The sequence below is a fragment of the Halichoerus grypus genome, chromosome 6 (assembly GCF_964656455.1).
Source record: "Halichoerus grypus chromosome 6, mHalGry1.hap1.1, whole genome shotgun sequence".
Classification (NCBI taxonomy): domain Eukaryota; kingdom Metazoa; phylum Chordata; class Mammalia; order Carnivora; family Phocidae; genus Halichoerus; species Halichoerus grypus.
The window spans coordinates 98,883,240-98,910,751 of NC_135717.1; the positions used below are offsets into that span (position 1 = coordinate 98,883,240).

The window sequence follows — 27,512 nt, forward strand, 5'->3', positions numbered from 1 at the left end:
TGATATCTTAAAACAGAAGTAGGAAAGGGAAGGAAACTTTCTGCCCACAATATTATATGTGCTTTCACTCTGTGAAACACACAGAGGGTGAGACAGAGTAATATGAAGTTATTATTCCTATTTTATTTATTTATGTATTTTTAAAGTAAGCTTTACAACCAACGTGGGGCTTGAACTCACAACTCTGAGATCAAGAGTCATATGCTCTACTTACTGAGTCACCCAGGCACCCCTATTCTTCCTATTTTAAAGAGAAAACTGCATCTTTTTTAGTTTAAGTGACTTGGCCAAGGTTAGAGCTAAGCCTGTGTTTGCTCATTTTGAGTAACTATTGGATATTCAGAAGAACTGATTATAAATATAATCACACAATTTGTGACAAGAGAATCCCAAATTCACATTTATTTAATGATAGAACAAATTGTTTCCCTGGTTTTCAAGCGCCTCAATGTGCTAGAATTTATACAGTCTTTAAAAGCAAGTGATAGCTCAGTCTGAGGTACTAATTTAAAACCATGGCACATCTCCAAAACTCATTTAAAAAACCAAGTACTTAATTAAATCTTCAATCAGATTATTTAAGTGCTTTTTAATAATTGTGCTGTGGTTTAGACAAAAATGATAGAGAAATACCCTTTGAAAATGTTGTGTCATGATTTTTGGAACCAACCAGAGATCATTTACTACAGATAAGTAATGATAAAATGAATAACCATAATGATGATAGCAATTTTTGAGCTATTTAGGATAAGAATTTGTCAATTAAATCATCGTGAATACCTTCTGAATACATGTTAAATTTGAGTGAAGGTGGAAAATGGCACGTTATCTAAATTATATTTTTATTGACAGATGATTGTGTAACATTTCCCAGAATGGCTAAGGAACAGAGGGCACCCCTCTTACATCAAGCCTCCTGCCTTGTCCTGTGCCTGGGGCCATCAAGGTACTAACCCACCACCACCCAGGACTCCTCACTTCCAAAGGGCAAGTCTGGCCAAATGGGGCCCTCCTTTATCCTTGGAAACCTCCTTAATTGCCTCTCTGTCCTCCTCCTCCTCCTATCCACCCTCAGCCCAAAATCTTCAGTACCAGACACAAAAACAGAAGAGCTTAAGGCAGGGCGGGGAGGGCCACTCCTGCACTCCTTGTAATGTTGCTGTGGGAGGGGGCGGAGTGGCCAGATGCCAGAATGGCCCCCCACACCCTTGGCATCTCAGGCCTCAGGAAGGCTGGGGATGAGAGTGAGCGACTATCATGGCTTCGTGTGAAGAAGTTTTTAAGTTTGCTGTAGTCCCATTTATCTATTTTTACATTAGTATCATATCTGAAGAAATAATTGTAATGTCCAATGTGCTGAAGATTCTCCTATCTTTTTTTCTAAGAATTTTATTGTTTTAGATCTTACCTCTAGGTCCTTAATCCATTTAGAGTTCATTTTTGTATATGATGTAAGGTAATGGTCCAACTTCATTCTTTTGCATGCAGATATCCAGTTTTCCCAGCACCATTTATTAAAGAGACTGTCCTTTCCTCATTATGTAGTTTGGCACCTTGTCAAAAATCACTTGTTTGTATACAAAAGAATAATTATTATATAAGGTAAAAAGTAAAAAGGCAATTCCTATATTTAGGAAGATGGCGTGGACATTTTTTCCCTATTTCCTCCACTATGTATAATTGAAATACTAGGATATTATATATAAAACAAACATAAGAAGGATGTGAAAGGTAGAGATAAAAAGGCAGACTTATTAGGGCCCTTAGAGCCCAAGGAACAACATAGTGTTAAGTATTCTGGGTTTTCTTTTTGTTTCATAGATCTTAGACTTGGAATTGAAAAAACTGGCAACCCAGGAACAGTGAATATCAACAAAAACACAAAAAACAAAACAACTTTGACAAAAGCCTGTTTTTTCTAGCCAAAGGATCAGGAAAGGGATAGCCTAGCAAGACAAATTTTTAGACAATAACCACTCTACTGTAGCTCAACACTACTTTATGCCAACAAAGGCTGAGTGGGAAGTCTAGTTTTCTAGACTCACAAAGCTGTGACTTTTATCCTTTCTTGTACGTAGTAAGGTACCTTCCCTACCCCTTGCAATGTCAATGGATACTGGACTTCAACTCCTTTCTGGAAGTAAAGGGGCTCCCTACCCCTTTCCACTGGGTTAGTGTTGGGAATACCTGTTACAGAGTCAGGACTTTCACCGTTATACAACAATAGTAAGACCACAGGCTGTGATGCTATTGGAGATTACTTGGGGAGTTGGAACTCCTACCCATGCCCAGAAGTAACAGAGGGACCCCCACTGTTGAAAATAAAGCATATCAAAATTTGTAGAGAACAGCTAAAGCAGAGCTGAGGGGGAAATATATAGCACTAAATGCATACATTAGAAAAGAGAAAAAAATATCAAATCAATAATCTCAGCTCTCACCTCAAGAATCTAGAAAAAGAAGAGCAAAATAATGCCAGTGCAAGCAGAAGGAAAGAAAGGCTAAAGAGAAGAAATCCATGAAATTGAAAACAAACAAACAAAAAGAGAGAAAGAGAAAATCAATGAAAAGGCCAATAAAAGTGATAAACCTCCAGCAAGACTGATAAAGAAAAAAAAAGAAAAGACACACATTACCAATATCAGAAATAAAATAGGGACTATAACTACAGAATCTGCAGACATTAAAAGGATAAGGAAATACTACAAGCAACTCTACACACATAAAGTTGATAAAAGAAATGGACCAGTTTCTCAAAATGCACAAACTGCCACAACTCACCCAAAATGAAATAATTTGAATGGCCCCCAAATTTTAAGAAAATTGCACTTATAATTGAAAAACTCCCAACAAAGATATGTCTAGGCTCAGATAGTTTCATTGCGAATTCTATCAAATTTTCAAAAAGGAAAAATTAACACAAGTTATACACTTCTTCCAAAAAACCAAAAAAAAAAAAAAAAAAAAACAACAGGAGAGAATACTTCCTGATTCATTTTATGAAGCTAGTATTACCTTAACACCAAACCCAGGCAAAGCAACACACACAAAAATGAAAAGTACAGGCCAATGTCCCTCATGAATATAAAAGCAAAATCCTTAAAATATTAGCCAATAGAATTCAGCAGTATATAAAAACAATTATATACCATGACCAAGTGGGTTTACTCCAGGGAAGCAAGGCTGGTTCAGTATTGAAAAGTCAATCAATACAATCCATAATTTTAACATAGTAAAAAAGAAAATCATATCATTATGTCAATCAATGCAGAAAAGTGTTTTTGCAAAATTCAAAACCCATTCATGACACACACACACACGCACGCACACACACACTCAGAAAAATGGGTATATAGAGAGGAATGTCCTCTATTTGATTACAAACATCTACACAAAGCCTATAGCTAACATTATACTTAATAGTGGAAGACTGAATGCTTTCCTCTGTAAGATGGGGAGAAAGGCAAAGATGTTTAATGTTACCACTCTTATCCAACATAGTGCTAGAAGTTCTAACCAGTGCAATAAGGCAAGAAAAGGAAATAAAAGGCATACAGGTTAGACAAGAGGAAATAGAACTGTCCCTATTTGTAGATGACATGACTATCTACATATAAAATCCCAAGGAATCTACAAAACAACTTCTAGAACTAATAAGTGAGTTTAGCAAGGTCACAAGATATAAGAAAAACATACAAACATTGTTAATATATGAAAATACAATTGATTTTTTAATGTTTATCTTATATCCTACACTATGCTGATGAAAGAAATAAAAAATCCAGATGGAGAGACATACTGTGATCATGGATTGGAAGATCTAACATAGTGAAGGTATCAATTCTCCCTAAATTAATACATAGATTTAAAACAATTCATATAAAAATTCCTAATGAATTATAAAAGATTTGTACAAAGTTGTTCTAAAATTTGTATGGAAAGGCAAAGGAATAATAATAGCTGAAACAATTTTGAAAAAGAAGAATAAAGTGGGAGAAATCAGTCTACCTGATTTTGAAACTTATTATATATATCTACAGTAATCAAGACTCTGGGGAGGGATAGATACATAGATCAAAGGAACAGAAAAAGAAAACTAGAAATTGCCTCACTGATTTTCAACAAAGGTGAAAAAGCAATTGGATTAAGGAAAGATAGACTTCTCAACAAATGGTACTGGACAATTGGACATCCACAGGCAAAAAAAATGAGCCTTGATAAGTCTCACACCTTATACATAGATTAACTCAAAATGGACCACAAAGTAAATGTCAAATGTAAAAGTATAAAGCTTTTCAGGAAAAAATAGATCTTTGTGATCAAAGAGCTCTTAGCTTTTAACTCTTTGGTTAGGCAGAGTTCTTAGGCTTGAAACACAAAGTAAAATTTATAAAAAGAAAAATTGATAAAATGGACCTCATTAAGATGAAAAACTTTTGCTCTGCAAAAGACCTTGCTTTTTTAAAAAAAATTTTTTTGAGAGAGTGCACACATGAGGGAGTGGAGGTGGGGAGGAGGGGGCAGAGGGAGAGGGAGAGAGAAAATCTCAAGCATAGAACCTGCTTGATTTCAAGACCCTAAGATCATGACCCAAGCTGAAATTAAAAGTCGGTCATTTAATTAACTGAGACACCCAGGCTCCCCTGCAAAAGACCTTGTTAAGAAAGTGAAAAGACTAGTTGTAGGGTGTGAGACAATATTTGCCAAACATATTTTAAAAAAAGGATTAGTATCTAGAATATATAGAGAACCCTAAAACCTCAACAGTAAAAGAACAAACACTCCAACAAGACATGAAGAGAGATATCTCTGAAGAGGACATACAGATAATAAATAAGCACATTAATAAATGGTCAACATCTCCTACCCTTATGGAAATGCAAATTAAAGCCCCAATGATACACTATTACACACCTATCAGAATGGTTGAAATAAAAAAATAGAAAATGACAAATAACTTGAGAAAATGCCAAGTAACTGGATCAGTCCATACATTGTTGGTGGAAATATAAAATGGTATAGTTACCCTGGAAAACAATGTGGCAGTGTTTTAAAAAACTAAACATGCAATGACCATATGACCCACATATTGTAGTTGTGGGCATTTATCCCAGAGAACAAGAAGTTATGTTCACACAAAAACCCATAGACAAATGTTTATAGTACCTTTATTTGTAACAGTCCAAAACTGGAAAATATTTAATAAAGATACCTTTCCACAGATGAATGGTTAAACAAACTGTGGTATCTCCATACCATGGAATACTACTCAGAAATGAAAAGCAATGAACTATTAATACATGCAATAGTCTGGATGAAAATCCAGAGAATTACGTGAGTGAAATGAAGCTGTACCCCAAGGTTACTTATTATTGGATTCCATCTATACAAAATTTTTGAAATGACAAAGTTATAGAAATGGAGAAAAGATTAGTGTTTGCCAGGGGTTAAGGAGGATATGGGGGTGGGAGAGAAATAGATGTGGCTATAAAAGGACAACTTGAGGGATCCTTGTGGTGATGGAAATAATCTATATCTCCACTGTATCAATATTGTGGTTGTGATATTGTACAATATTTTTTTGAGATGTTACCAGAGGGGAAACCTGGGTAGAGTATATGACATCTCTGCATTATTTGTTGAAAATGCATGTGAGTCTACAATTATCTCAAAATAAAAAGTATAATTTAAAAAAGAGAAAGCACCTCCTTTGCCCTCCAACCTCACCCTTTCCCCAAATTTAACAACCATTAAACATTTTGGTAAATTTTGTTCCAAATGGTGCATTAGAACAAACTCCAGATTTCAGATAAGGATTCCATGGCCTTTCAGACTATGTTATACATATTGGTCTGAAATGCTCACCTTTTCTACTTAGTAATCTATTCCAGATGGTATATATTTCTATGTTATTATAAATTCCTTTCTTCTTTATGACTATAGAGTGGTCCATTATAGGGTGTAGAATTCCATTTCCACTATTGATGAACTTTTTTGGTTGTTATGGGTTGAATGGTGTCCTCCTCCAACCAGAAGATATGCGGAAATCCTAACCACCAGTACCTTAGAACGTGACCTTATTTGGAAATAGGGTCTTTAGAGAGGTAATCAAGTTAAAATGAGGTTATTGGGATAGGTCCTAATCCAACATCACTAGCATCCTTATAAATAGAGGAAATTTGGACACAGAGACACATGTACGGAGGGAAGATGATATGAAGACACAGGGAAAATGCCATGTGAAGATGAAAGATTGGAATACAAACCAAGGAATGCCAGTGATTGCCAGCAAACCACCAGAAGTTAAGAAGAGTCAAAGGATTCCCTTACAGGTTTCAGAGGAAAGCGTGGTCCTGCTCATACCTTGATATCAGACTTCTAGCTTCCAGAATTGTGAGATAATACATTTCTGTTCTTTAAGCTGAGTGTATGGTACTTTGTTATAGCAGCTCTAGGAAACTAATATAGTGTTGTTCCTTTTTTTTTCTATTATAAACTGCTGCAATGAACATTCTTGTTATTATTTCTGTAGGAATGAGGCAATTTATGAATCATAGTATATGTATATAATACATATTAATATGTGTATTAGTTTTCTTGGGCTAACATAACAAAAATATCATAGACTGGGTACTTAAACAATAGAATTAGAATTTTCACAGTTCTGGAGGCTGGAAAGTTCAAAATCAAGGTGCTGGCAGATTCAGTTCCTGATGAGAATCCTCTTGTCTGCAGATGGCTGCCTTCTGGCTGTGTCCTAACATGGTCAAGAGAGAGGCAGGGAGTTTTCTCTGGTGTCTCTTCTGAAAAGGACATTAATCCTGTCAAATTAGGGCACTGCACTCATGACCTCATCTAACCCTAAGTTCCTCCCAAAGGTCCCATCTTCAAATATCATCATACTGGAGATTAGGGTTTCAACATACGAATTTTGGAGGAACACAATTTAGTCCATAGCATTCTGCTTCTGCCCCCCCCCCGCAAATTCATGTCTTTATTTCATGCAAAATACAGTAATTCTATCCAATTAGCACCAAGTCTTAACTCATTCCAGCATCCACTCTAAAGTCTAAGGTCCAAAGTCATTTAAGTATCATTTAAAATCCCTCTCTATCTGTAAACCTGTGAAATCAGACAAATTATGTTCTTCCAAAATACAATGGTGGGAGAGGCATAAGATAGACTTTCCCATTCCAAAAAAGAAATAGAAAAGAAAGAAGAGGTGAGGCATGCCAAGCAAGTCAAAACCTAACATTGTAAATTCCATAAAATCTTAATCTATTTTGCTGAGTGCCCACCTTCCAGACCCACAGGGGCAGGGTCCTACATTTTGGACCCACTGACACGGTGGTCCCACCCCTAAAGCTCTGCTAAGCGAGGCTGGCTCTCAAGGCTCCAGGGAGCCCCAAGCCCATGGCTCTTCAGGGTAGCCCCACCCCCAAGGCTTCAGGCAGAGGCCATCTGGTTTATTGTAACCAAAAGTGGTGGCTTCACCCTTTGGAAGAGAGGAAGTAGCCCTGATGATCTTTGAATTGTCTTTGGGGTCATTCTTCCCTTTTCTTGAAGACCACCACACATTCTTAGCCGAATACCTCTATGGTCTGGTTCTATAGGATCTAGGAAGTCTGACAGCCTTCATTCTGTCTTGTTTATTCTGTCCCCATTAGTTCCGGCTGCCAGTGTTTCTGCCAGTAAAATCCCATCTCAATTCCTGGTTTCTGCTGAGATGGCTGATTGAATCCAGGAATCACACCCATGATCTTTTTATCTAATGGTTGTTCAGCCACACCCTTAGATTCTGTTCAGAACAACTGTTCTCTTTCTTTTGCAATATGGATAGCCTGAATTTTCTAAAGCGCCAGATTCCTGTTTGCTTAACAATTCCTTCTTCAATTCATCTCCTTCCTTTTGCATTTTACTTTAAGCAGCCAGGAGAACCAAGTTGCTCCTTGAACACTTTGTTTATAAACCTCCTTGGCTAAATATCCAGTTTCATTGCTTATAAGTTCTTCATCCTACAAAACATAAAACACGATTCAGCCAATTTTTTTGCCCCATTGTGAAAAGGGTCTCTTTTCCTGCAGTTCCTCAATAAGGAAGCTGTTCCTCATTCCAAGACCTTGCCAGAATGGCCTTTAACGTCCACATTTCTATCAATATTCTGTTCACTGTTCTTTATGTATTCTCCAAGAATATGGAAGCTTTCTCTCTCGCTCTCCCCTTTTCTTTCTGAGCTGTCATCAGAATTGCTTTTAATGTCCATATTTTTAGCATGTACTTCAAAACTCTTCTCACCTCTACCCTAATACGCAGTTCCAAAGCTGCTTCCACATTTTTAGGTGCTACAGTAGCATCCCACTTCTTGGTACCAAAATCTGTATTAGTCAGCTTGGGCTACCATAACAAAATACCAGAGAATGGGAGACTTAAGCCACAGAAATCTAATTCTCACAGTCCTGGAGACTGGGAAATCCAAAGTCTAGGTGCCAGCCAATTTGGTTCCTGGAGAGGGCCCTCTTCCTGGCTTTCAGATGGATGCCTTCTTGCTGTGTCCTCCTGTGGTAGAAAGAGAGGCAGCAAGCTCTCTGGTATCTCTTCTTAAAGAACAATAATCCTAGCAGATTCAGACTTTACCCTCCCGACCTCATCTAACCCTAATTACCTCGCAAAGGTTCCATTTCCAATACTGGCACACTGGGGGTTAGGGCTTCAACATATGAATTTCAAGGGCATATAATTTAGCCATAGCAGTATGCATATAATATGTGATAAGCTTCCAAAATACCCCATTAACATTATTGTAATGGGTGAAACCAGAAGAAATTTAATCTTTTTTGGGGTTTGGGCTATAATCACAGGTTCCATAAGAAGCCTCTTCCTTATATAGCAATTATTGTACCACCGGATGTTTTAATTATGTGTGAATGGGGTGTTATTGTTTAGCCATAACATTGCCATCTTAGAGAATAGCCACACCTTGGTAGTACCCAGCCCTTCGACTCCTTCTCCTAGCCTGATCTTCTATGCCCTTTTTCTTGGCCCTTCACAAGTCCTCCCTCCTCACTCCTTCCTTCATGTCAAAACTTGTTTTCTGAACAAGACTATAGTGTCAATGATATACACAACTTTAATGATTTAACCAAATGTGCCTTATCTTTCATAAGATTTACTTTTTAAGTCTGGGATTGTAAGCGTTAAGCAGAAAAAGGGTTGGTTTGGAAAAATGAAGGACCAGCCCAGGTACACTTAAAAATGAGATGGACAGAACATCTAGTCCTGTGCTGGTCTGATTAGCATGGTACTTCCTGCCTTCCCTCCATTGCTGAACCTTTAGGCCATACATGATACAATGTGCTTATGGTGGTTGTCCAACGTCTAGGCTTATGTGAGCTCCCCACTGTCTCTGTTTAGCAAAAAGGGGAAGAGGACAGTTCAACATGGAGAAGGCAAGTGGACAAGTGGCTGAGAAACTCACCTATTTCTCAGCTCATGCTAAATCTTTTATTCCCCTGTTGCTCTTTGGAAATGTAGTAGGCAACACATGTGGCTTGCGTATGGAGAAAATTCTGGGATGATAAGCTACAAAAAGATGTTTAAGTCCAAACTTAGCTTCAAAGAAGGCCTCACATCTTTTCTTTCCTTTCCTCCCAGCCCAACCTCTCTCTTCTAAGGGTTTCTCATCTGCTTCTCTTTCTTTGTCTTAAGGTTTTTTCATTTGCTGCTGACAACATAAACTATAAATTTAGTAAGGGTTTCGTTGAACTTTGGAGTAAAACTAAAGCACAGCTGTTTCCTTTCTCTTGTGCTTTTTTCTCCTCCCCATCATTTTTTCCTTTGTTTGGACATTTAATATTTTTAAAAATTAGCCAAGTATCTATATTTTATAACCAGCATTGGTTTTTGAAAACATCAGTCTCATTTTTCTTTATTAAAGCACGGTTCTAGGACTCTAGCTACTCACTGTTAAATATTAAGAAAAATGATTGTTGGACTGTTTTGAATGGGGGTGTAGCTGTGGCAGGGTTTTTTTTTTCTTTCCTTTGCACACACCTCAGGAAGGAAAATACAGAAACACCCTTTAGACTACTCTCTTGAGAAGTACTCTTCAGTCTTAGAATAACCCCAAACAAGCAAAACCTTTGTGTTTAGCAGAGAGTGGGTATGGAGGAGAAGAGGATGTTAAAAAAGACGCAGAACATTGGGCTCTTCTCAGAAAGATATTCTGTGCTGTTAGTGTCTCTAAAACCTGTTTACCAAGGGAAAGGATGGTAGGAAATGTACTCATTACAGAGGCTGTTTGAATCTCTAAATCTGACTTCAGTTTCTAAGGTGAATGGCTTGTGTAAATAAAACTAAAATTACCTCAGATTTCTGTATGCAATATTTTTCCTTCCTTTTCTGCTGTGGTTGGCACTCCAGTTTGGGATGAGCTTGTAAGTAAATCACTAGTTGTATAGACAGCAAATACTTCCAGAATGGACCAGGGCTTTTATACTCCCAGATTCATCAATTCACAATAAATCTTCATTTGGGGAAACAACATACATTTTTGATATTTTGATATTTGTTCTTTTTTGGAAAGACATTCCCATGGAATATTGGACTCTATTCACCATGGAATTTTTATATTTATAATTATCTATTATAAATTTTCTAACTTCTTGCCTTGTCATGATTTCAGATTCAGTCTGTCTAAAACCAAATTTATTAGCTTCCTCACAAAATTTCTTCATTTACTGAGGAAAAAATTGAGCGCTTTCTTTCTTCTAGGCACTGGGTTAGGTGCTAGGACTATAGTGGTGAATGACTTGATAAGTCTCAGCTCTGATGGAGCTTACATTCTAACAGAAGAGATCAGAGAGTAGACAATAATTATCTTAATAACTATATAATTACAACTGAGATGCACAGGTGCCATGAGTGAGTTTAACTGAGGAAGTCTGTCCTGATCTGGGAAGTCAGGAAAACTTCATTAAGGAAGGAACGTCTGAGCTGAGCTCTAAAAATGACTAGATGTTCCTTAATAGAGTTACTATGGATGTGTCCAGGGGAATCAATGGCCAGAGGAAAGGACGTGAATTGTGAGGAAGCATGTTGTGTTAAAGAAACAAACAAACAACAACAACAGAAGTTAAGGTTTCTGGAACAGAGAATGAAGGGAGAGTGACAAACTTTACTCTAGTGGGGTAGACTTAGAGCATGAAGGCCTTTCAGCCTTGTGAGAGATTTTAAATTTTATTCTAAGTGTAATAGAAAGCTGTAGAAATATTTGAAGCCAGAGATTTAGATTTAACTTAAAAAGAATAAAATAGGGGCACCTGGCTGGCTTAGTTGGTAGAGCATCGGACTCTTGTTCTCAGGGTCATGAGTTCGAGCCCCTTGTTGGATGTAGAGATTAGTTAAAGTAAAATGGCTGACTGCTGTGAGAATGGAAGTGACCTCTGTTAGAATTTTTTTTCATCTAGCACGCTATCCCTTTCCTCCACTTCCAGTAACAGAACCCCTCTGCTTGTGGGGATCTCCTTCCATGTGATTTGAGTAGAGTTGACTCTCCCTCATCCCCCATCACAGGGATGGGCACTTAACCCATTTAATATATAAATAATCAGAGTTCCCTGTTCTTCTGGCCTCAGTGTTTGGGTCAGGGGTGGGCACATGACTCAAGTTGGACTAAATATTGTCTGTAGGACTTCTGCTCAAACTCTCAGGAAAGAGATAATCCCTGTCACTCTGGGACTATTATCTATAAGAACCAGGTCAGATCATCAAGGGAAAGATCAGCAACTCCTCCATCATTTGGGGACAGGCATCTGAGAATCAAATCAACACAGAGGCAAGCACAAGTAAGAGATGGAAAGAAAGTTGAATTCCTGAATAAACTGGGCAAATCCATAGATCTAGTCATCTAGATCTAGTTCACTTCCTCTTTATTATGTGATCCATGAATATATTTGCTTTTTTTTTTTTAAATAATCAAGTTTGGATAGAATTTCTGTCATTTGCAATCAAAGAGTACAGACCAATTCCAGAGTAAGAGTATATGTAGGGAGACCTATTTGGTAGGCTTTGCAGTGGTACGGGTGAGAGACAATGAAAGCTTGGACTAGTGTGGTCATAATGCAGATGGAGAGAAGCCAACACATTTGAAATATATTTAGGAAGAAACAATTGGCAGGATTGAGTTAACTGATCAGATTTGAGAATGTGAGGGTGAAGGGAAGAGAGAAATATCAAAAACATCTGCTATTTTTCCAACTTGCCTATCTGTTGATACCATTCTCTGAGATAAGAAACACCTAAGGAAGAGCAGTTTGGGAGTAGTGATGAAAGGAGGTCTTTAATTTTGGTCTTGTTGAGTTTGGGCCTCTTCAAAGACACATGATTGTTAATGGCAGTATCATTCTATTAATCACTTTGACTTAAAACTATTCCCTTTGACTTACCTTTCATTATTCTTGTGAATCTAGGAAGACCTCAAGGTCCTATTTTTATTTTTTTATTTTTTATTTTTTATTTTTTTAAAGATTTTATTTATTTATTTGAGAGAGAGAGAGCACATGAGAGGGGGGAGGGTCAGAGGGAGAAGCAGACTCCCTGCTGAGCAGGGAGCCCGATGCGGGACTTGATCCCGGGACTCCAGGATCATGACCTGAGCCGAAGGCAGTCGCTTAACCAACTGAGCCACCCAGGCGCCCAAGGTCCTATTTTTAAAAAAATCAATTTTATTGAAGCATAGTTTAGCACACACACCCCAAATTCCATATATTTTATATGTACAGTACAAGCTGTGACAAATGTTCATACCCATGTAACCATCAACACAATCAAGATACAGAACATTTACATCACCCAAAAGTTTCTTTTGTGCTCATTCCCAATCTATTTCCTGCCCCTTGGTCCCAGGCAAACACCAATCTTCTTTTAGTTGTTATAGATTAAATTTGCCTTTCCCAGTCTTTTGTATAGATGGAACTATATAGTATGTACTCTTCTCTGTCTGGATTCTTTTATTCAGTGTAATGTTTTTTGAGATTCACCCATTGTATTGCTGAATTATTCTATTCTATGGATATATTAGGACATGTTAGTTCACTCTTCTATTAATGGATACTTGAAAGGTTTTGAGTTTTTGGCTTTAGAAATAAAGCCACTATGAACTTGTCATGAATAGGTCTTTGTGTGGATATACGTTTTTCTTTTTTTAATTTAAATTCAAGTTAATTAACATATAGAGTAGTATTGGTTTCAGGAGGAAATAGAATGATTCATCACTTACATATAACACCCAGTGCTCATTATAACAAGTGCCCTCCTTAATGCCCATTACCCATTTAGCCCATCCCCCCATCCTCCTCCCCTCCAGCAACCCTCAGTTTGTTCTCTATAGTTAAGAGTCTTTTATGGTTTGCCTCCCTCTCTGTTTTTATCTTATTTTATTTTTCTTCCCTTCCCCTATGTTCATCTGTTTTGTTTCTTAAATTCCACATATGAGTGAAATCAAATGCCATTTATCTTTCTCTGACTGACTTATTTCACTTAGCATAATACACTCTAGTTCCATCCATGTTGTTGCAAATGGCAAGATTTCATTCTTTTTGATGGCTGAGTAATATTCCATTATATATTCCATTATATATATATATATATATATATGTGTATATATATATATATATATATAGTGTATATATATATATATATACACACACACACACATATATACCACATCTTCTTTATCCATTCATCATTCATCAGTTGATGGACATTTGGGCTCTTTCCATAATTTAGCTATTGTTGATAGTGTTGCTATAAACATTGGGGTGTATGTGCCTCTTCAAATCAGCATTTTTGTATCCTCTGGATAAATACCTAGTAGTGCAATTGCTGGGTCACAGGGTAGTTTTATTTTTAACTTTTTAAGGAAACTCCATACTGTTTTCCAGAGTGGCTGCACCAGTTTACATTCTCACCAACAGTGCAAAAGGGTTCCCCTTTCTCCACATCCTTGCCAACATCTATTGTTTCCTGGGTTGTTAAGTTTAGCTATTCTGACAGGTGTGAGGTGGTATCTCATTATGGTTTTGATTTGTGTTTCCCCGACGATGAGTGATGTGGAGCATTTTTTCATGTGTCTGTTAGCCATTTGTATGTCTTCTTTGGAGAAATGTCTGTTCATGTCTTCTGCCCGTTTCTTAACTGGATTATTATTTTTTGGGTGTTGGGTTTGATAAATTCTTTATAGATTTTGGATACTAACCCCTAATCCGATATGTCATTTGCAAATATCTTCTCCCATTCCATTGGTTACCTTTTAGCTTTGTTGATTGTTTCCTTCACTGTGCAGAGGCTTTTTATCTTGATGAGGTCCAGATAGTTTATTTTTGCTTTTGTTTCCCTTGCCTCCGGAGATGTGTCTAGTAAGAAATTGCTGCAGCCGAGGTCAAAGGGATTTTATTTTTCTTGAGTAAATACCTATGAGTTATATATTTGGGTCATATAGTTCTTACCTTTGTTTTTCTACCTTTATAAGAAATTGACAAACTGTTTTCCAAATGGTTATACTTCCCCAGTGTATGAGAGATCAAGTTACTTCCACATTCTTGTCAATACTTGGTATTGTTATTCTTTCTAATTTTAGCTATCCCAGTGCACTTCTGGTGGTTATCTCATTGTGGTTAAATTTGCATTTTCCTGATAACTAATGATGTTGAACATTTTGTGAGGTGCTTATTTGCTATTTATATATATTCTTTGGAGAAGTGTGCAGAACCTTTTCTCATTGTTAAAAAACACCTTTTTATCTTGAAATAATTGTAGGCTTACAGGATGTTGCAAAAATAGTATGAGTCCGATGTATCCCTCACCCAGCTTTGTAGCAGCGACATCTTATATACCTGTAGCACAGATCAAAACCGGGAAATTTACATTGATATTACTGTTAACAGACTTAATTCAGTTTTGGTTTTTCATAAAAACCTGCATTTTTTTTTTTTTTTTTTTTTGGTATGTGGATGTGTGTATATGCATGAGGGTGAAGTTCTACGTGATTTTTATCCCATGCATAGATTCATGTAATCACCACCACAATCAAGGTACAGAACTGTTCTATCACTACAAAAGAACTCCCTCATGCAGTTTGTATTTACAACCTGGCCCATCCTTTGTCCCTGTCTTCTAGCAATGAGTCTGTTCTCTATCTTCATAATGTTATCATTTTGAGAATATTATGTAAGTAGAATCATATAGTATGTAACCCTTTGAGATGGGCTTTTTCACTCAGCATAATTCACCTGAGATTCACTCAGGTTGTGCCTATCAGTAGGTGGTTCTTTTTTATTGTTCTGTAGTATCACTTAGTATGAAGGAGGTACCACAGTTTTAACATTCACTCATTGAAAAGACATTTGGGCTGTTCCAGTGTTTAGCTTCTTATAAAGCTGCTATGAACATTCATGACCAAATTTTTATGTAAACACAGGTTTTCTTTTGGATAAATGCCCTAGAGTACGATTTCTCAGTTGTATGGTAAGTACATGTTTAATTTCACAAAAACCTACCAAACTTTTCCAGAATGGCTGTACCATTTTACAGTCCCAGCAGCAATGTATAAGAAATGCAGTTTCCCTGCATCCTTGCCGGCCTTTGGTATTGTCACCTTTAAATTTTTTTTAGTTGGTTTAATAGTTAGATAGTGATATTGCCCATGTTTTTAATTGGATTGTTTTATTATTGACTTATACTAGTTCTTTACACATCCCAAATATGTCTTTTATGAGGTATGTGTTTTACAAACATTTCTCCCAGTTTGTGGTTTGCCTACTTTCTTAACATCTTTTATTTTTTTTAATTTTTTTTCCTTTTAAAGATTTTATTTATTTGACAGAGAGAGCACTAGTGGGGGGAGGGGCAGAGGGAAAGGGAGAGGGAGAAGCAGACTCCCCACTGAGTGGGGAACCTGAGAGATCATGACCTGCACCAAAGTCAGCTTAAATAACAAGGTTTTTAATTTTGTTGAAGTTCAATTTACCAATTTTAAATTTCTCTTTTTCATGCTTTTTTGTGTCATATTTAAAAAACATTTGTTTAACCCAAAGTCAAATGATATTCTCCTACTTTTCTTATACTCATGTAGACTGTGTTTTTATCTGTAGGTCTATGATTCATTTTGAGTTCATTTTTACATATGGCATAAAGTAAGAATTGAAGTTTGTATTTGTTCCATGTGGATATCTAATTGCTTCAATGTCATTTGTTATAGAGATTATCCTTTCCACACACAATTACTTTGGAAACTAAGTTAAAAATTAACTATATATGTAGAGGTCAATTTCTAGACTTTGTATTCTGTTTCATTGATCTATATGTCTTTTTTTTTTTTTTTAAGAGAGAGAGAGCATGAACAGCGGGGAGGGGGCAGGGAAGGGGAAGACGGAGAGAATTTTAAGCAGACTCCGTGCTAAGCTTGGAGCCCAACACAGGTCTCGATGCGTGGCTCAATCCTACGACCCTGAGATCATGACCTGAGCTGAAACCAAGAGTCAGATGCTTAACTGACTGAGCCACCCAGGCACCCCAATGGTCTATATGTCTTTCTTATGCCACACCACACTGTCTTGATTTTTCTAGCTTTATAGTATGTCTTAGATTCATGCAGTATGAGCACTCCAACTTTGCTATTGTTTTCAAAGTTGTCTTGGCCTATCTAGTCCTTTTGCATTTCCATATACATCAGCTAAGATTTTGACTGGGATTGCATTAAAATTACAAATCAATTTGGAGAGATTTGACACATCAACAATATTGTTTCTTCCAATTCATGAACATGATATGTCTCTCAATTTGTTTAGGTCTTCTTTAATTTTTCAAAAAATATTTTATAGTTTTCATATCAGTGTCACACAATCTTTGTTCAATCGATTCCCAAGTATTTCATGTTTTTAATACTGTTGTAAATATTTAAAATTTTTAAGTTCCAAATTGTTTATTGCTAGTATATAGCAGTTGATATATATATATATATATACACACATATATATACATATATATATATATTATGTGACATTACTAAACTCACTTATTAGTTCTAGTAGTTTTTTTGTTGATTTCTTAAGATTTTCTACAGAGATGATCATGTTGTTTACAAACCCCCGTTTCCCAAAAACTCGTTTTCTTTACCCTTTCCTATCTGTGTGCTTTTTGTATCCTTTACTTTCCTGATTATATGGGCTAGGATATTCAGTACAATGTTAAATAGGAATGGTGAGAGGGATGTCATTGTCTTTTTCCAGATCTATTTGCTGAATTTAGATTGCTATTACCTTACTAAAGAATTTTGTATTTGTGTTCATAAGACATATTAGTAATTTCTTTCAATATTTCTGGTTTTGGTTTCAGGGTAATGCTGACCTCAAGAATGAGTTGGGAAGTGCTCCCAACTTCTCCATTTTCTAGAAGATCTTAGGTAAGATTAATATGATTACTTCATCAGTGAAGCCATCTGGATCTGGCATTTTCTTTGTGGGAAGGTTAATTATAAATTTAATTCCTTTAATAGAGTTATGCCTGCTCATATTTTTTTGTTTCTTTTTGAATCAGTTTTGGTAATATGAGTTTTTCAAGGAATTTGTCCATTTTATATAAGTTGTTTGTTGCCAAAAGTTTTGTATAATTTTCCTTTATTACCTTTTTAACACCTGTAGGATATGTAGTGAGTTTCCTGTTTTATTTCTGATACAGCTAATTTCTGTGTTGTCTGTTTCTTCCTTGATCAACCTAGTAGGAGGTTCATAAACTTTTTCTTGTCAATAAACCACCTTTTCCCAATTAGTAGTCTAAACTTAATTGCCTTTACCTACTGTTTATTTTCTATTTCATTCATTTAATTTTTCCTCATTTATTTCCTTTTACTATGGTTTTAATTGCCTTGCTTGCTTGCTTGCTTCATAAGGTTGGCTCTTAGAACATCATTATGAACCTTTCTTCGGTCCTGTGATTTTTGAAAATTGAAATATAATTCACATACCATAAAATTCACTCTTTTGAAGTATATGCAAATTGATAGCTTTTAGTATATTCACAAAATTATGCAACCATCCACATCATCTAATTCCAGAATATATCACCACTCCAAAAAGAGTTCCATACTTATTAGCAGCCACTTTCCATGCCACCTTTCCTCTAGCCACTGCCAGCCACTAATCAGTTGTACAACATTTTGTTTGCCACTCACCAGTTAATGGCATTTTGATTGTATCTTCTTTTTGACTATTACAAATAATGCTTCTATGAACATTCATGTACAAGTTTTTGTTTGAATATATGTTTTCAGTTCTTCTGGGTACATACTTAGGAGTGGAACTGCTGGGCCCTATGGTAATTATATATTTAGCTGTTTGGGGAACCACCAAACTATTTTTCACAGTGGCTGCACCATTTTACAGTCCCACTAATGATATATGAGAGTTTTAATTCATCCACATCCTCTCCAACTCTTGTTATTTACATTTTTTATTATAGCCATCCTAGTGCATGTGAAGTGATATCTCATTGCGATTTTGATTTTCATTTCCCTAATGACAAATGATGTTGACTGTCTTTTCTCTTACTCAAAGGATGGCCAGCTCTTTTGTTCTTTTCAAGCCTTTAATTGTTTGGATGAGGCGTACCTACATCAGGGAGAGCAATCTGCTCTACTCAGTCTACTGATTTAAATGTTGATCTCATCCAAAAACACCGTCATACAAACACTAAGAATAATCTTTGGTCAAATATCTGGCCCCTCTGTGACTCAGTCAAGGTGACATATAAAATTAACCATCATACCCACCTTCAAGTTTGAGAGGATTTAAGTTCCACCTCCTGGATGGGAGATTATCTACAGATATTATCTTAAATTCTTCCGTAAGGAAGATTTATCTCCTTTTCTCCATTGAGTGGTTTTTTGTTCCTCACAACCAATCAAATGTGCCCTCAAACAGAAGGCCCAAAAGCCATGAAGAGGATATATATCCCTCAGGTATGATATTTTAATTTAAATTTAAGTAATAGAAATTTTTTTTTTATCTAAAACCTTCCCTCATATCCTATAGTAGTTAATGTCTTATCTGGCTGACCTTTGGTGAACTAAACCTCCCACAGTGGTATCTTGGTTCCCCTGAGTTCATCAGATATTTACTGAGTGCTTACTATGAACCCGGGGTGATGCTCAGCCCTGAGGACATGATAATAAGAAGTCCTTGCATTCACAGAACTATAATCCAGTGGGTCAAGCAAAGGTATAGAGTTAGGAGAGGTGGGTTGATTCCCACTTTACCACTCACTCTGACCTTAGGCAGCTTGGTTAAATATTATTTGAACTTCAGCTTCCTCATATGCTTCCTCATATGTCAAAAGAATGTAATGACAGGAGTAGTAGTAGTAGTTGTAGTAATAGCCAGTTCACAGGGTTGTTGGAGTAACTAAATAAAGTAGTATTCGTGAGGCAAAAGGTAGTTGTTAGGTTGTTGCACAAATGCTAGTTATTATTCTTAGTAACAATGGACTGAGATAGGCAAGAAGAGATGTCATTACCCCTAACTTTAATAGCTTTGAATCCATTAAATCCATAGCTTTGAATCATTCCCAAATGATTCAGTACGTTGTGCAGACTCCCGCAGCAGGTTATGTGTGGTGCTCATCTCAGGATCAAGGTCTTTGCATTCTGTTGTTTTCACCCTCTCCTGCACTGCAAGAATCTTATACATTCCTGTTTATAAGGGCAGCCTGTCTATTTTTAAAATTATTCTGGGACACATCTGAAAAGCCATAATGTGAGATAAAAAAAATAAAACCTCTGTTTTGCATTTATCTTGGCAGCCTGGGGAGAACATATTTTTCTGGGCATGTTTGGAAATGGATGATAGTTTTTGATTCTTATCCATATCCTCCAGGCTTTCTTTGGGACACTCCAGAGATTATGTTTGGGATTCAGAAAAGCATAATGTCATTTTATTTTTCAAATCCTCAGGGTGTTAGGAGTTTTGGGTCTTATTTTCCTGTCTGCCCTTTCATTATAGCTATTATTTTTTATATATAATATTCCTAATTCATTTTGTTGAAGAAGAGATTTCATTTTATGCCAATAAATATGTATGACTATTGGAAGAGAAAAAAGTGTCTGAGTTGTGAGTGCTGGCAAGAATTATAAGGCATAGTATAGTAAAATAGAATGTGGAGATTATGTCATTGTGCTCCTCTGTATAAAATGCATGATTGAGAAGAAAATGGGAATCATCTTCTGCTGAAATTCATCTTGGAAACATCTTCAAAAGCATGTTGGAAATGGATGATAAAATTAAAAGGACATAGTTTATTTTATTTGGAAAATCATAATCCCTTATGAGAGATCTGGGTAAACAGACTTCAGAGTTTTGGCTTTGTTCAAGATTCCTTGACTCACTGGGTGGCTTGAAAAATTGATTTAATTCACTTGAATTCACTACCCTTGAAATTAGAATAATCATAGCTTGTAACACTGTACTTGGCACTTAGCAGTTAATTATATTAATGACTAGTGTTTATTGTATGATTACTATCTTCTAGACTACATGCTAGACTACATGCTATACCTATAATTCATTTAATCCTCTCCATACTCTGGGAAGTATGTACAATTATTGTTTCTATTTTATAGATAAGAAAACTGTGGTAGGAGTTTTTCAGTGTATTATAATCATATGTTTTCATGTTGTCTTTTCCTCTGGACCTGAATTTATGAAGGTAGGTACTGAACTCCCATAACATCTGTCTCCCATGGTTAGCATAAACTCCAGTTCATAGGCAGTCAGTAAACATGATCTAATCTGTGCTTCAGGAAGCCACTGTGTGTAGGATGAATAGAAGTGTGGAAAGATGAGGTAAGGAAAGAGCTGAGGCTATTTCAATTGTTTAGGCAAAATCAAATAAGAACGTATATTTGGATAACATACATGGAAAAAGAAAGGTGAGGAGACATGAAAAGATAAATAATTAGTAAGTGATAAAATTTTTTTTTATTTATTTGAGATAGAGATAGAGAGAGAATGCACACATATGAGCTGGGGGAGGGTCAGGGAGAGGGACAAGCAGACTCCACGCTGATCATGGAGCCCGACACGGGGCTTGATCTCACAACCCTGAGATCATGACCCTGAGATCATGACCTGAGATGAAATCAAGAGTTGGCTGTTTAACTGACTGAGCCACCCAGGTGCCCCAGTAAGTAATAAAAGATTTTAAGTTAAAGTAGCAAGAACATGTATATCAATTAATAAAAGATCATTGAGGGCACCTGGGTGACTCAGTTGGTTAAGCGACTGCCTTTGGCTCAGGTCATGATCCTGGAGTCCCGGGATCAAGTCCCACATCAGGCTCCCTGCTCAGCAGGGAGTCTGCTTCTCCCTCTGACCCTCCCCCCTCTCATGTGCTCTCTCTCTCTCATTCTCTCTCTCAAATAAATAAATAAAATCTTTAAAAATAAATAAAATAAAAGATCATTGAATGTTAGAGCTTTGAGTAGTGATTTGAAGGAGAAGTATGGTAAACAGTAAGAGGATAATACAAGCTGATTTTGCTAATAAGTTAATGATTTTTTTTTTTTAAAGATTTATTTATTTATTTATTTATTTGGCAGAGAGATAGCACAAGTAGGCAGAGTGGCAGGCAGAGGGAAAGGGAGAAGCAGGCTCTCCGCTGAGCAGGGAGCCCGATGTGGGGCTCGATCCTAGGACCCTGGGATCATGACCTGAGCCGAAGGCAGCCACTTAACCGACTGAGCCACCCAGGCGCCCCTAAGTTAATGATTTTAACAGCTATTTAAGGGTCTAATTTCAACATCTGTATTTATGGCTATTGATTGGCTGTCTTTTCTCTTGAGAAATGTCAAGATTTTCCTGGTTCTTTATATGTTGAGTAATTTTGGATTTGATCCTGGACATTTTGAATATTATGCTATAGGACTCTAGGTCTTGTTTAAATCCTATGGAGAATGTTCGTTTATTCATTTAACAGGCAGTCAAGCAGTTTAGGTTTGGTTGCAGTTCCCTATTCTGCCTTCTGCTGGCTGTGATTCCAAAGTCAGTTCAGTTTCCAAAGCTTTTGCTCTGCTACCTGGGTCTGTCCCATGCACATTAACACCAGAGAGCAGTGTGAGGCTCGGGTAGTGGTCCACTTGTAGATCAGTTCTCAGTGCCTCCTGTATGCTGTTTAGGGTCAGATCCATGCATGTGCAGCTCAGAGATGGACACAGGAGTTCATACATAGCTTTATGATCACTTTCTTGAACTTCCTTCTCTTCATGAGAATCTTTCCTGCTCCTAAGCACCCCCTTCCTGGTCTTTTGACTGACAGCTACAACTTTAGTTTCCCTGGTCATGCACTTTCTGCAACTGTGTCTGGTACTGGGACCAAGTAGCGAGAGGTCAGAGAGAAAAGGGCACCAGGGATTTCTCTCACACTTTTGGATCTATGGTTCCTCTGGCCAGGAAGAAGGGTTCCTTTCCTTCTGAGTTTTAGGCATTTGCTCAGGTATTGTTACTTCTGTGCCAGGGGCTAGGACAAGAGAGGGGGAAAAAAACCCCAGAGGATTTCCCCCAATTTTTCTGACCCATAATAGGCCATTTCCTGCTCCTCAGACAAGAAAGAGAAGGCTTCTCTTGGAGCACTTTCTGTAGGCACCTGTTTGTTATACGCTTTTGGATTTCGGGTTGCCCTTGAGTCCAGGCTGGGAGAAAGTAGATTTAAAGAAAAGGGAAACTCACTCCCAGTTTAGTGGTTCTCAGAGATCTGTTTGTCTTCCCCAATAAACTCGCTACCATTTCCTTTGCAAAGTCCTCAGGTAGCTGCTCTGTACATGGTCTCCAAGGGTTTTGAGTGGCATTCAGTAGGAGAGGCAGTGTGAGGTATGCTTTCTCCATCTTATTTGGAAAGTAGAGAGTGCTTCTTTGCTCTTAAATATTTTAATGTAGTATTTCTTAAGATGAAGGACTTTCTCTTATATGACTACTCTCTAATCAAAATCAAGAAACTTAGCATTCTTATGATACTATTATCTAACCCATAGTCAATATTCAAATTTCATCAGTTGCCCCAATAATTTCCTTTATAGTCATTCTTTTCCCTGATCAAGGATCTATTCAAGGATCACGTATTGAATTTAGTTGTCTTGTCTCTTTATTCTCTTTTAATCTGGTACAATTCTTTTGTCTTTCTTTGTTGTTTATGACCTTGATGTTTTAAAGAGTACAGAGCAGTTATTTTGTGTGATATCCTTAAATTTGTGTGTTTGATGTTTCCTAATGTTTAAAGTTAGCTATTATTGGCAGAAATGCCACACGTGAGTCTTTTTTTTTTTTAATGTACACGACAGGAGATACATGATGTCTATTTGCACCATTACAGGGTTGTTATCTTTGGTCACTTGGTTAAGATGTTGCTTAACAGTTTTCATATTGTGAAGTTACTATTTTTTTGTGAGGGTTTTTAAGGGCTGGAGTTTGATTATGATTATGAGATTATGAGGAAAACTCTAGACTATTGTTGTCCAATAGGATGCTTTGCAGTAATGGAATGATCAATTCTGCACTGTCCAATATGGTAGCCATTGCCACATGTGGCCATTGAGCATTTGAAATGTGGCTAGCACAACTGAGGAAATTTAAAGAATGCAATTTGAATTTGAAAAATTCCAGAGAACACCCTATCCTACCATATCCTAAAGAGATTTTTTTTTTTTGATACCCTGGTTTTCTGAAATGCTCTGTGAAAAAAAAGAAGAGTATCATGATCAAATAAGTTAGAGATTATTCTAGAAGGCATACTTTGAGAAACACAAGTGCTATATGCTGCCATCTTGGAATATATACATTGTTTTTTCATTTGGCCTAGTGCTAAGTGTAGGTGAAATTGTCAGCTAGTTATTCTGTGAGTTCCCACAAAACACCTTAACAGGTTTATGTAAATGACTTGCTGAACAACACAGCCAAGTCAGTGGCAATGGTGGGATTTACACCTAGGCTATTATCTGACTCCAAAAGCAGAAGTATTTCTGGTACACCAGAAATGATAATGGAGAAAATGCTATTGAAGTTCAGATTGCCTCATGAAATTTTGTCTAAGATTGATGAAGGCAAGAGTTCCTCAAAGACATGTTATTCGTGTTTGGATTCCATGTTAGCAATGCAAAAACAGGAAATGTAGCCATCTCAGTCTTTCTAAGGGAATTAATATTAATATTAATGGCCCTTGTCTACTCATGGCATAGCTATCTGTGGATGTGTTTCTTTCTATTTAAATAGATGAAATCCCAGGACAGAGTAGTAGGTTGATGCCTTAGTCAAAGTCACTCAGAGCAAATATTCTCATGCAAATATAGTTATCACAAAAGGGTCTAAGTGTCTCTCAAAATCACACACAGAATCAGTTGCTGAAGGGAATGTAGGATGGGTAGAAAGTCTGAGGGAAGGAGGCTTGGTGGGGAGAGAAAAGATAACAATATGCAGAGAAAAAGGAGTCTTGAGCCAGAGACTAGAGCCAGCAATTGGCTGGTTTGAATTAGAGAGGAGTGAGCAGTGTACATTGTCTTCTTTCTTTTCCTTCAGTGGAAGTTCCTTTGGGAAGCTCTTTGCTGAGCCAGGTTGGAGAAATTTCATTCCTGTAACTGTAGCTGTTGTTTTGACTGGCTTACCCCAGTGGCTCAGAGCTGTAGTTTGAAGATTTCTCAAGCAAAGGAACTTTGTCTGGTTGATGAGTTCAAAATTCAGATACAATCTTGAAAGTGGTAAAGAGTCATTATTGTTATCTGAAGCTATAATTCTTGAAGGTAATTGGGTTTAAAAGCAGAAGTCTTTGGGAGATTGATTTCATCCTCAATAAAAGTACATTTTACTTTCTTTTAAGGTACACAGTGGAAGTTGTGACCCAGAAGTGCCCCCATAAGACATTACAGACGGCTATTTTCATGTGCTGCTTGGCATATGTTCAGGAAAACCACAGGAGAAAACTGGCTCTGAAATGCTTGTGCTTTAAGGTATATGCTGCGATACTTTGTAAGGATTCATTTTCTTGCCAAATATAACATTCAGTTACCAACTGGAAGTGTAAAAGTTCATATTTTCATGAAAATCTTACCAATGAGTTTAACAGGCCTGCTTAATTAGGTTTCATCTTTTCCATTCTTCAGTGCCTACTTAATTCACCACTAGAGGGCATTGTTGGCAGTGATATGAAGGGAAAGCAAAAACAAAAAGAATCTTGCCTAAATTTATTCTGAGACCTTTTTCAATTTTCATTTCAGCCAGTAGAAAATAATGTACATTCAAAGGCTACCTTTTTGCTATTTTGTTCTTATATTTCACACCCCAGATACTTAACTTCTAGACTTTTTTGGGGTGCATTAATTTAATAAAAGATAAATCATCACAAAGTTTTGTTCTGGATTTCTAACAAATTCTAAATCTAGAATCTGCCTCCCCCCCCCCATAATATCATACATTCTTGCACATCCCCTTTTGGAATGTTATTGAGCACTTGGAGACTCATTATTTTTTATTTCCTAAATCATGAAACATTTCTATTTTCCAAATCATACTTTTCTGATATTTGTCAGAGGATCTTGGAGTGGGAAGGGGCCTATTTGTTATAATAGATGAAGTCTCTTTTATATACTGCATCTAAAAATGATAAGAGAAGTTCTTTCCATTTGGGTATAGCTATATTATTTATTGGATGTTCTTCATGTGAAGAGAAAATTTGCCTTTTTGGAATTTATTGTATTAGACAATATCCTTTACTTGCAAGTAATAGAAATCAAATCAGGAATGCTTATGCAGAAAAAGCAGGAGGGTGTGGGGGAATTTATTGTCGGGAAACAGAGATGGCTCATGGGCTGTGGCTAACATGAGATCTGGAAACTAGAGATTTGTCAGGACACACTCAGTCTCTTGTGTCTGCTTCTCTCTCTGTCATTACTTCATTCTGTTCTCTCCGCATGTCAGTACTCTCTGCTTCTTGCATTCTCATGGGAAAATATACCATTTGAATGAGTAAAAATGACAAAAGATCTTTTGTTACCTAAGAGTAGGCCATTCCAGCAGTCTATGAAGCCAACCACCTCTAGATAGTACAGTATGTGAAATGATCTGTGGTTCCCACAGTCATGGGCTCCCTTCCTCATCGCCTTCATGGTGAAGTAGGTATCCCAGTTGGACGCCTTGTTGCGTGGATTTTCAGGCCTATGTTTGAGGCACTTCACAAGCCCTTGATAGTGGTGCTGATGGAGGCTCTGCAGACAGGAAAGGCAAACATGTATGTGAAATTATGTATCTATCCCTGTGAAGGTGAATGGCTGGCCTTTTCAAGGTGGAGAGGATCCATGTAGACAACTTGCTACTAAGCGGCTGGTTGATTTCTCCAAGGAATGATGCCATACTGGGAGTTCAGTGTTTGTCTCTGTTGCTGACAAGTTAGATATTCAAAGTCAGCAGCAGTTATTTGGCATTGGTAAGCAGGGTCTATGCTCTTGGGCTCATACATAGATTCTGTTTCTCCTACCATGTCCACTCTGTTCATGTGTCCATCATACCTTCTCTGGGTGACTGATGACAAGACTGGCTATAAGGTCAAGTTGCTAGTCATTTGTTTCCTTGGCTTTATTAAGGGCTTTTTCCGTGGTAGATGCTTTCTAGTCAGCATCCACATGTAATACACAAGTCTCACAATTCATGCTGTCATCTTTGTATGTCTATTCACAGACCTCCTTGTCTCTGATCTTCCAGTTCTTTTCCTTTCAGTTTTCTAACCAGATAATCAAGTTATTGGCCACTGGCCAAGAATTTATATATACTCTCACCGTGGGTCACTTCATCTTCCACCCAAGTGAATGACCAGTTATACTGCTCACAGCTCTACCACTGGGAAGATTTTCCTCTCAGCTCTCTTTCCAAGTCTGGCACAGAGGTGCTCAAGCTTTAGTTTCATTAAAATCATCTGGAAGCCTTTTTGAAACACTGATTGCTGGGCTCAACACTGAGAGTTTCTGATTTGTAGATCTGGGATATAAATCAAGACTGCACTTCTAACAAGTTTCTAAGTGATGCAGATATAACTGGTCTGGGGACTATACTTTGGAAATCATTGTTCTAGAGATTATAATATGCGTCCTTAACTTACTACAGTCTTTGAGGACTATTTTACCATTTAATGAACAATGTAAAAAAATCTCTAAAAGTTTATAATGGCCTTTTTTTTTTTTCTCTCTTTACCTTGTATTTTACTTCTACCTATATTATAAACTTTACTACATGTTATTGTTTTTATCATTTTGTTGCTTTAAATAATCACTAGTCTAAAAAGCTTTAAAAGAATTAGTCCTTTACATTTATCCATATCTGGACCTCTTTGTTCTTTTTAAAAACAATTCCACATTTCCATTTATGATAATTTCCTTTCATGCTGAAGAACTTCTTTTAGCATTTTTTATATTGTAGCTATGCTGGTGAAAA

The 27,512-nt window shown here is 36.9% G+C and overlaps 1 protein-coding gene across 10 annotated transcripts in view; it reads right to left on the reverse strand.

Annotated features, from left to right (window-relative positions):
- LMNTD1 (lamin tail domain containing 1) overlaps positions 1–27,512 on the reverse strand; it is a 512,641-nt gene that overhangs the window by 5,314 nt on the left and 479,815 nt on the right. For 5 of the 10 annotated variants that reach the window (XM_078075777.1, XM_078075785.1, XM_078075779.1 and 2 more), the window contains one exon: positions 25,541–26,293. The exons of 2 other annotated variants lie outside the window; for them this stretch is intronic. In XM_078075777.1, the coding sequence (XP_077931903.1) occupies positions 26,003–26,293 (291 nt within the window). In that variant the 3' untranslated portion in view covers positions 25,541–26,002. Of the gene's footprint in view, positions 1–25,539; positions 26,294–27,512 lie in introns of those variants that run through there. 3 more of the 10 variants (XM_078075778.1, XM_078075786.1, XM_078075782.1) reach the window with 3 other exon arrangements.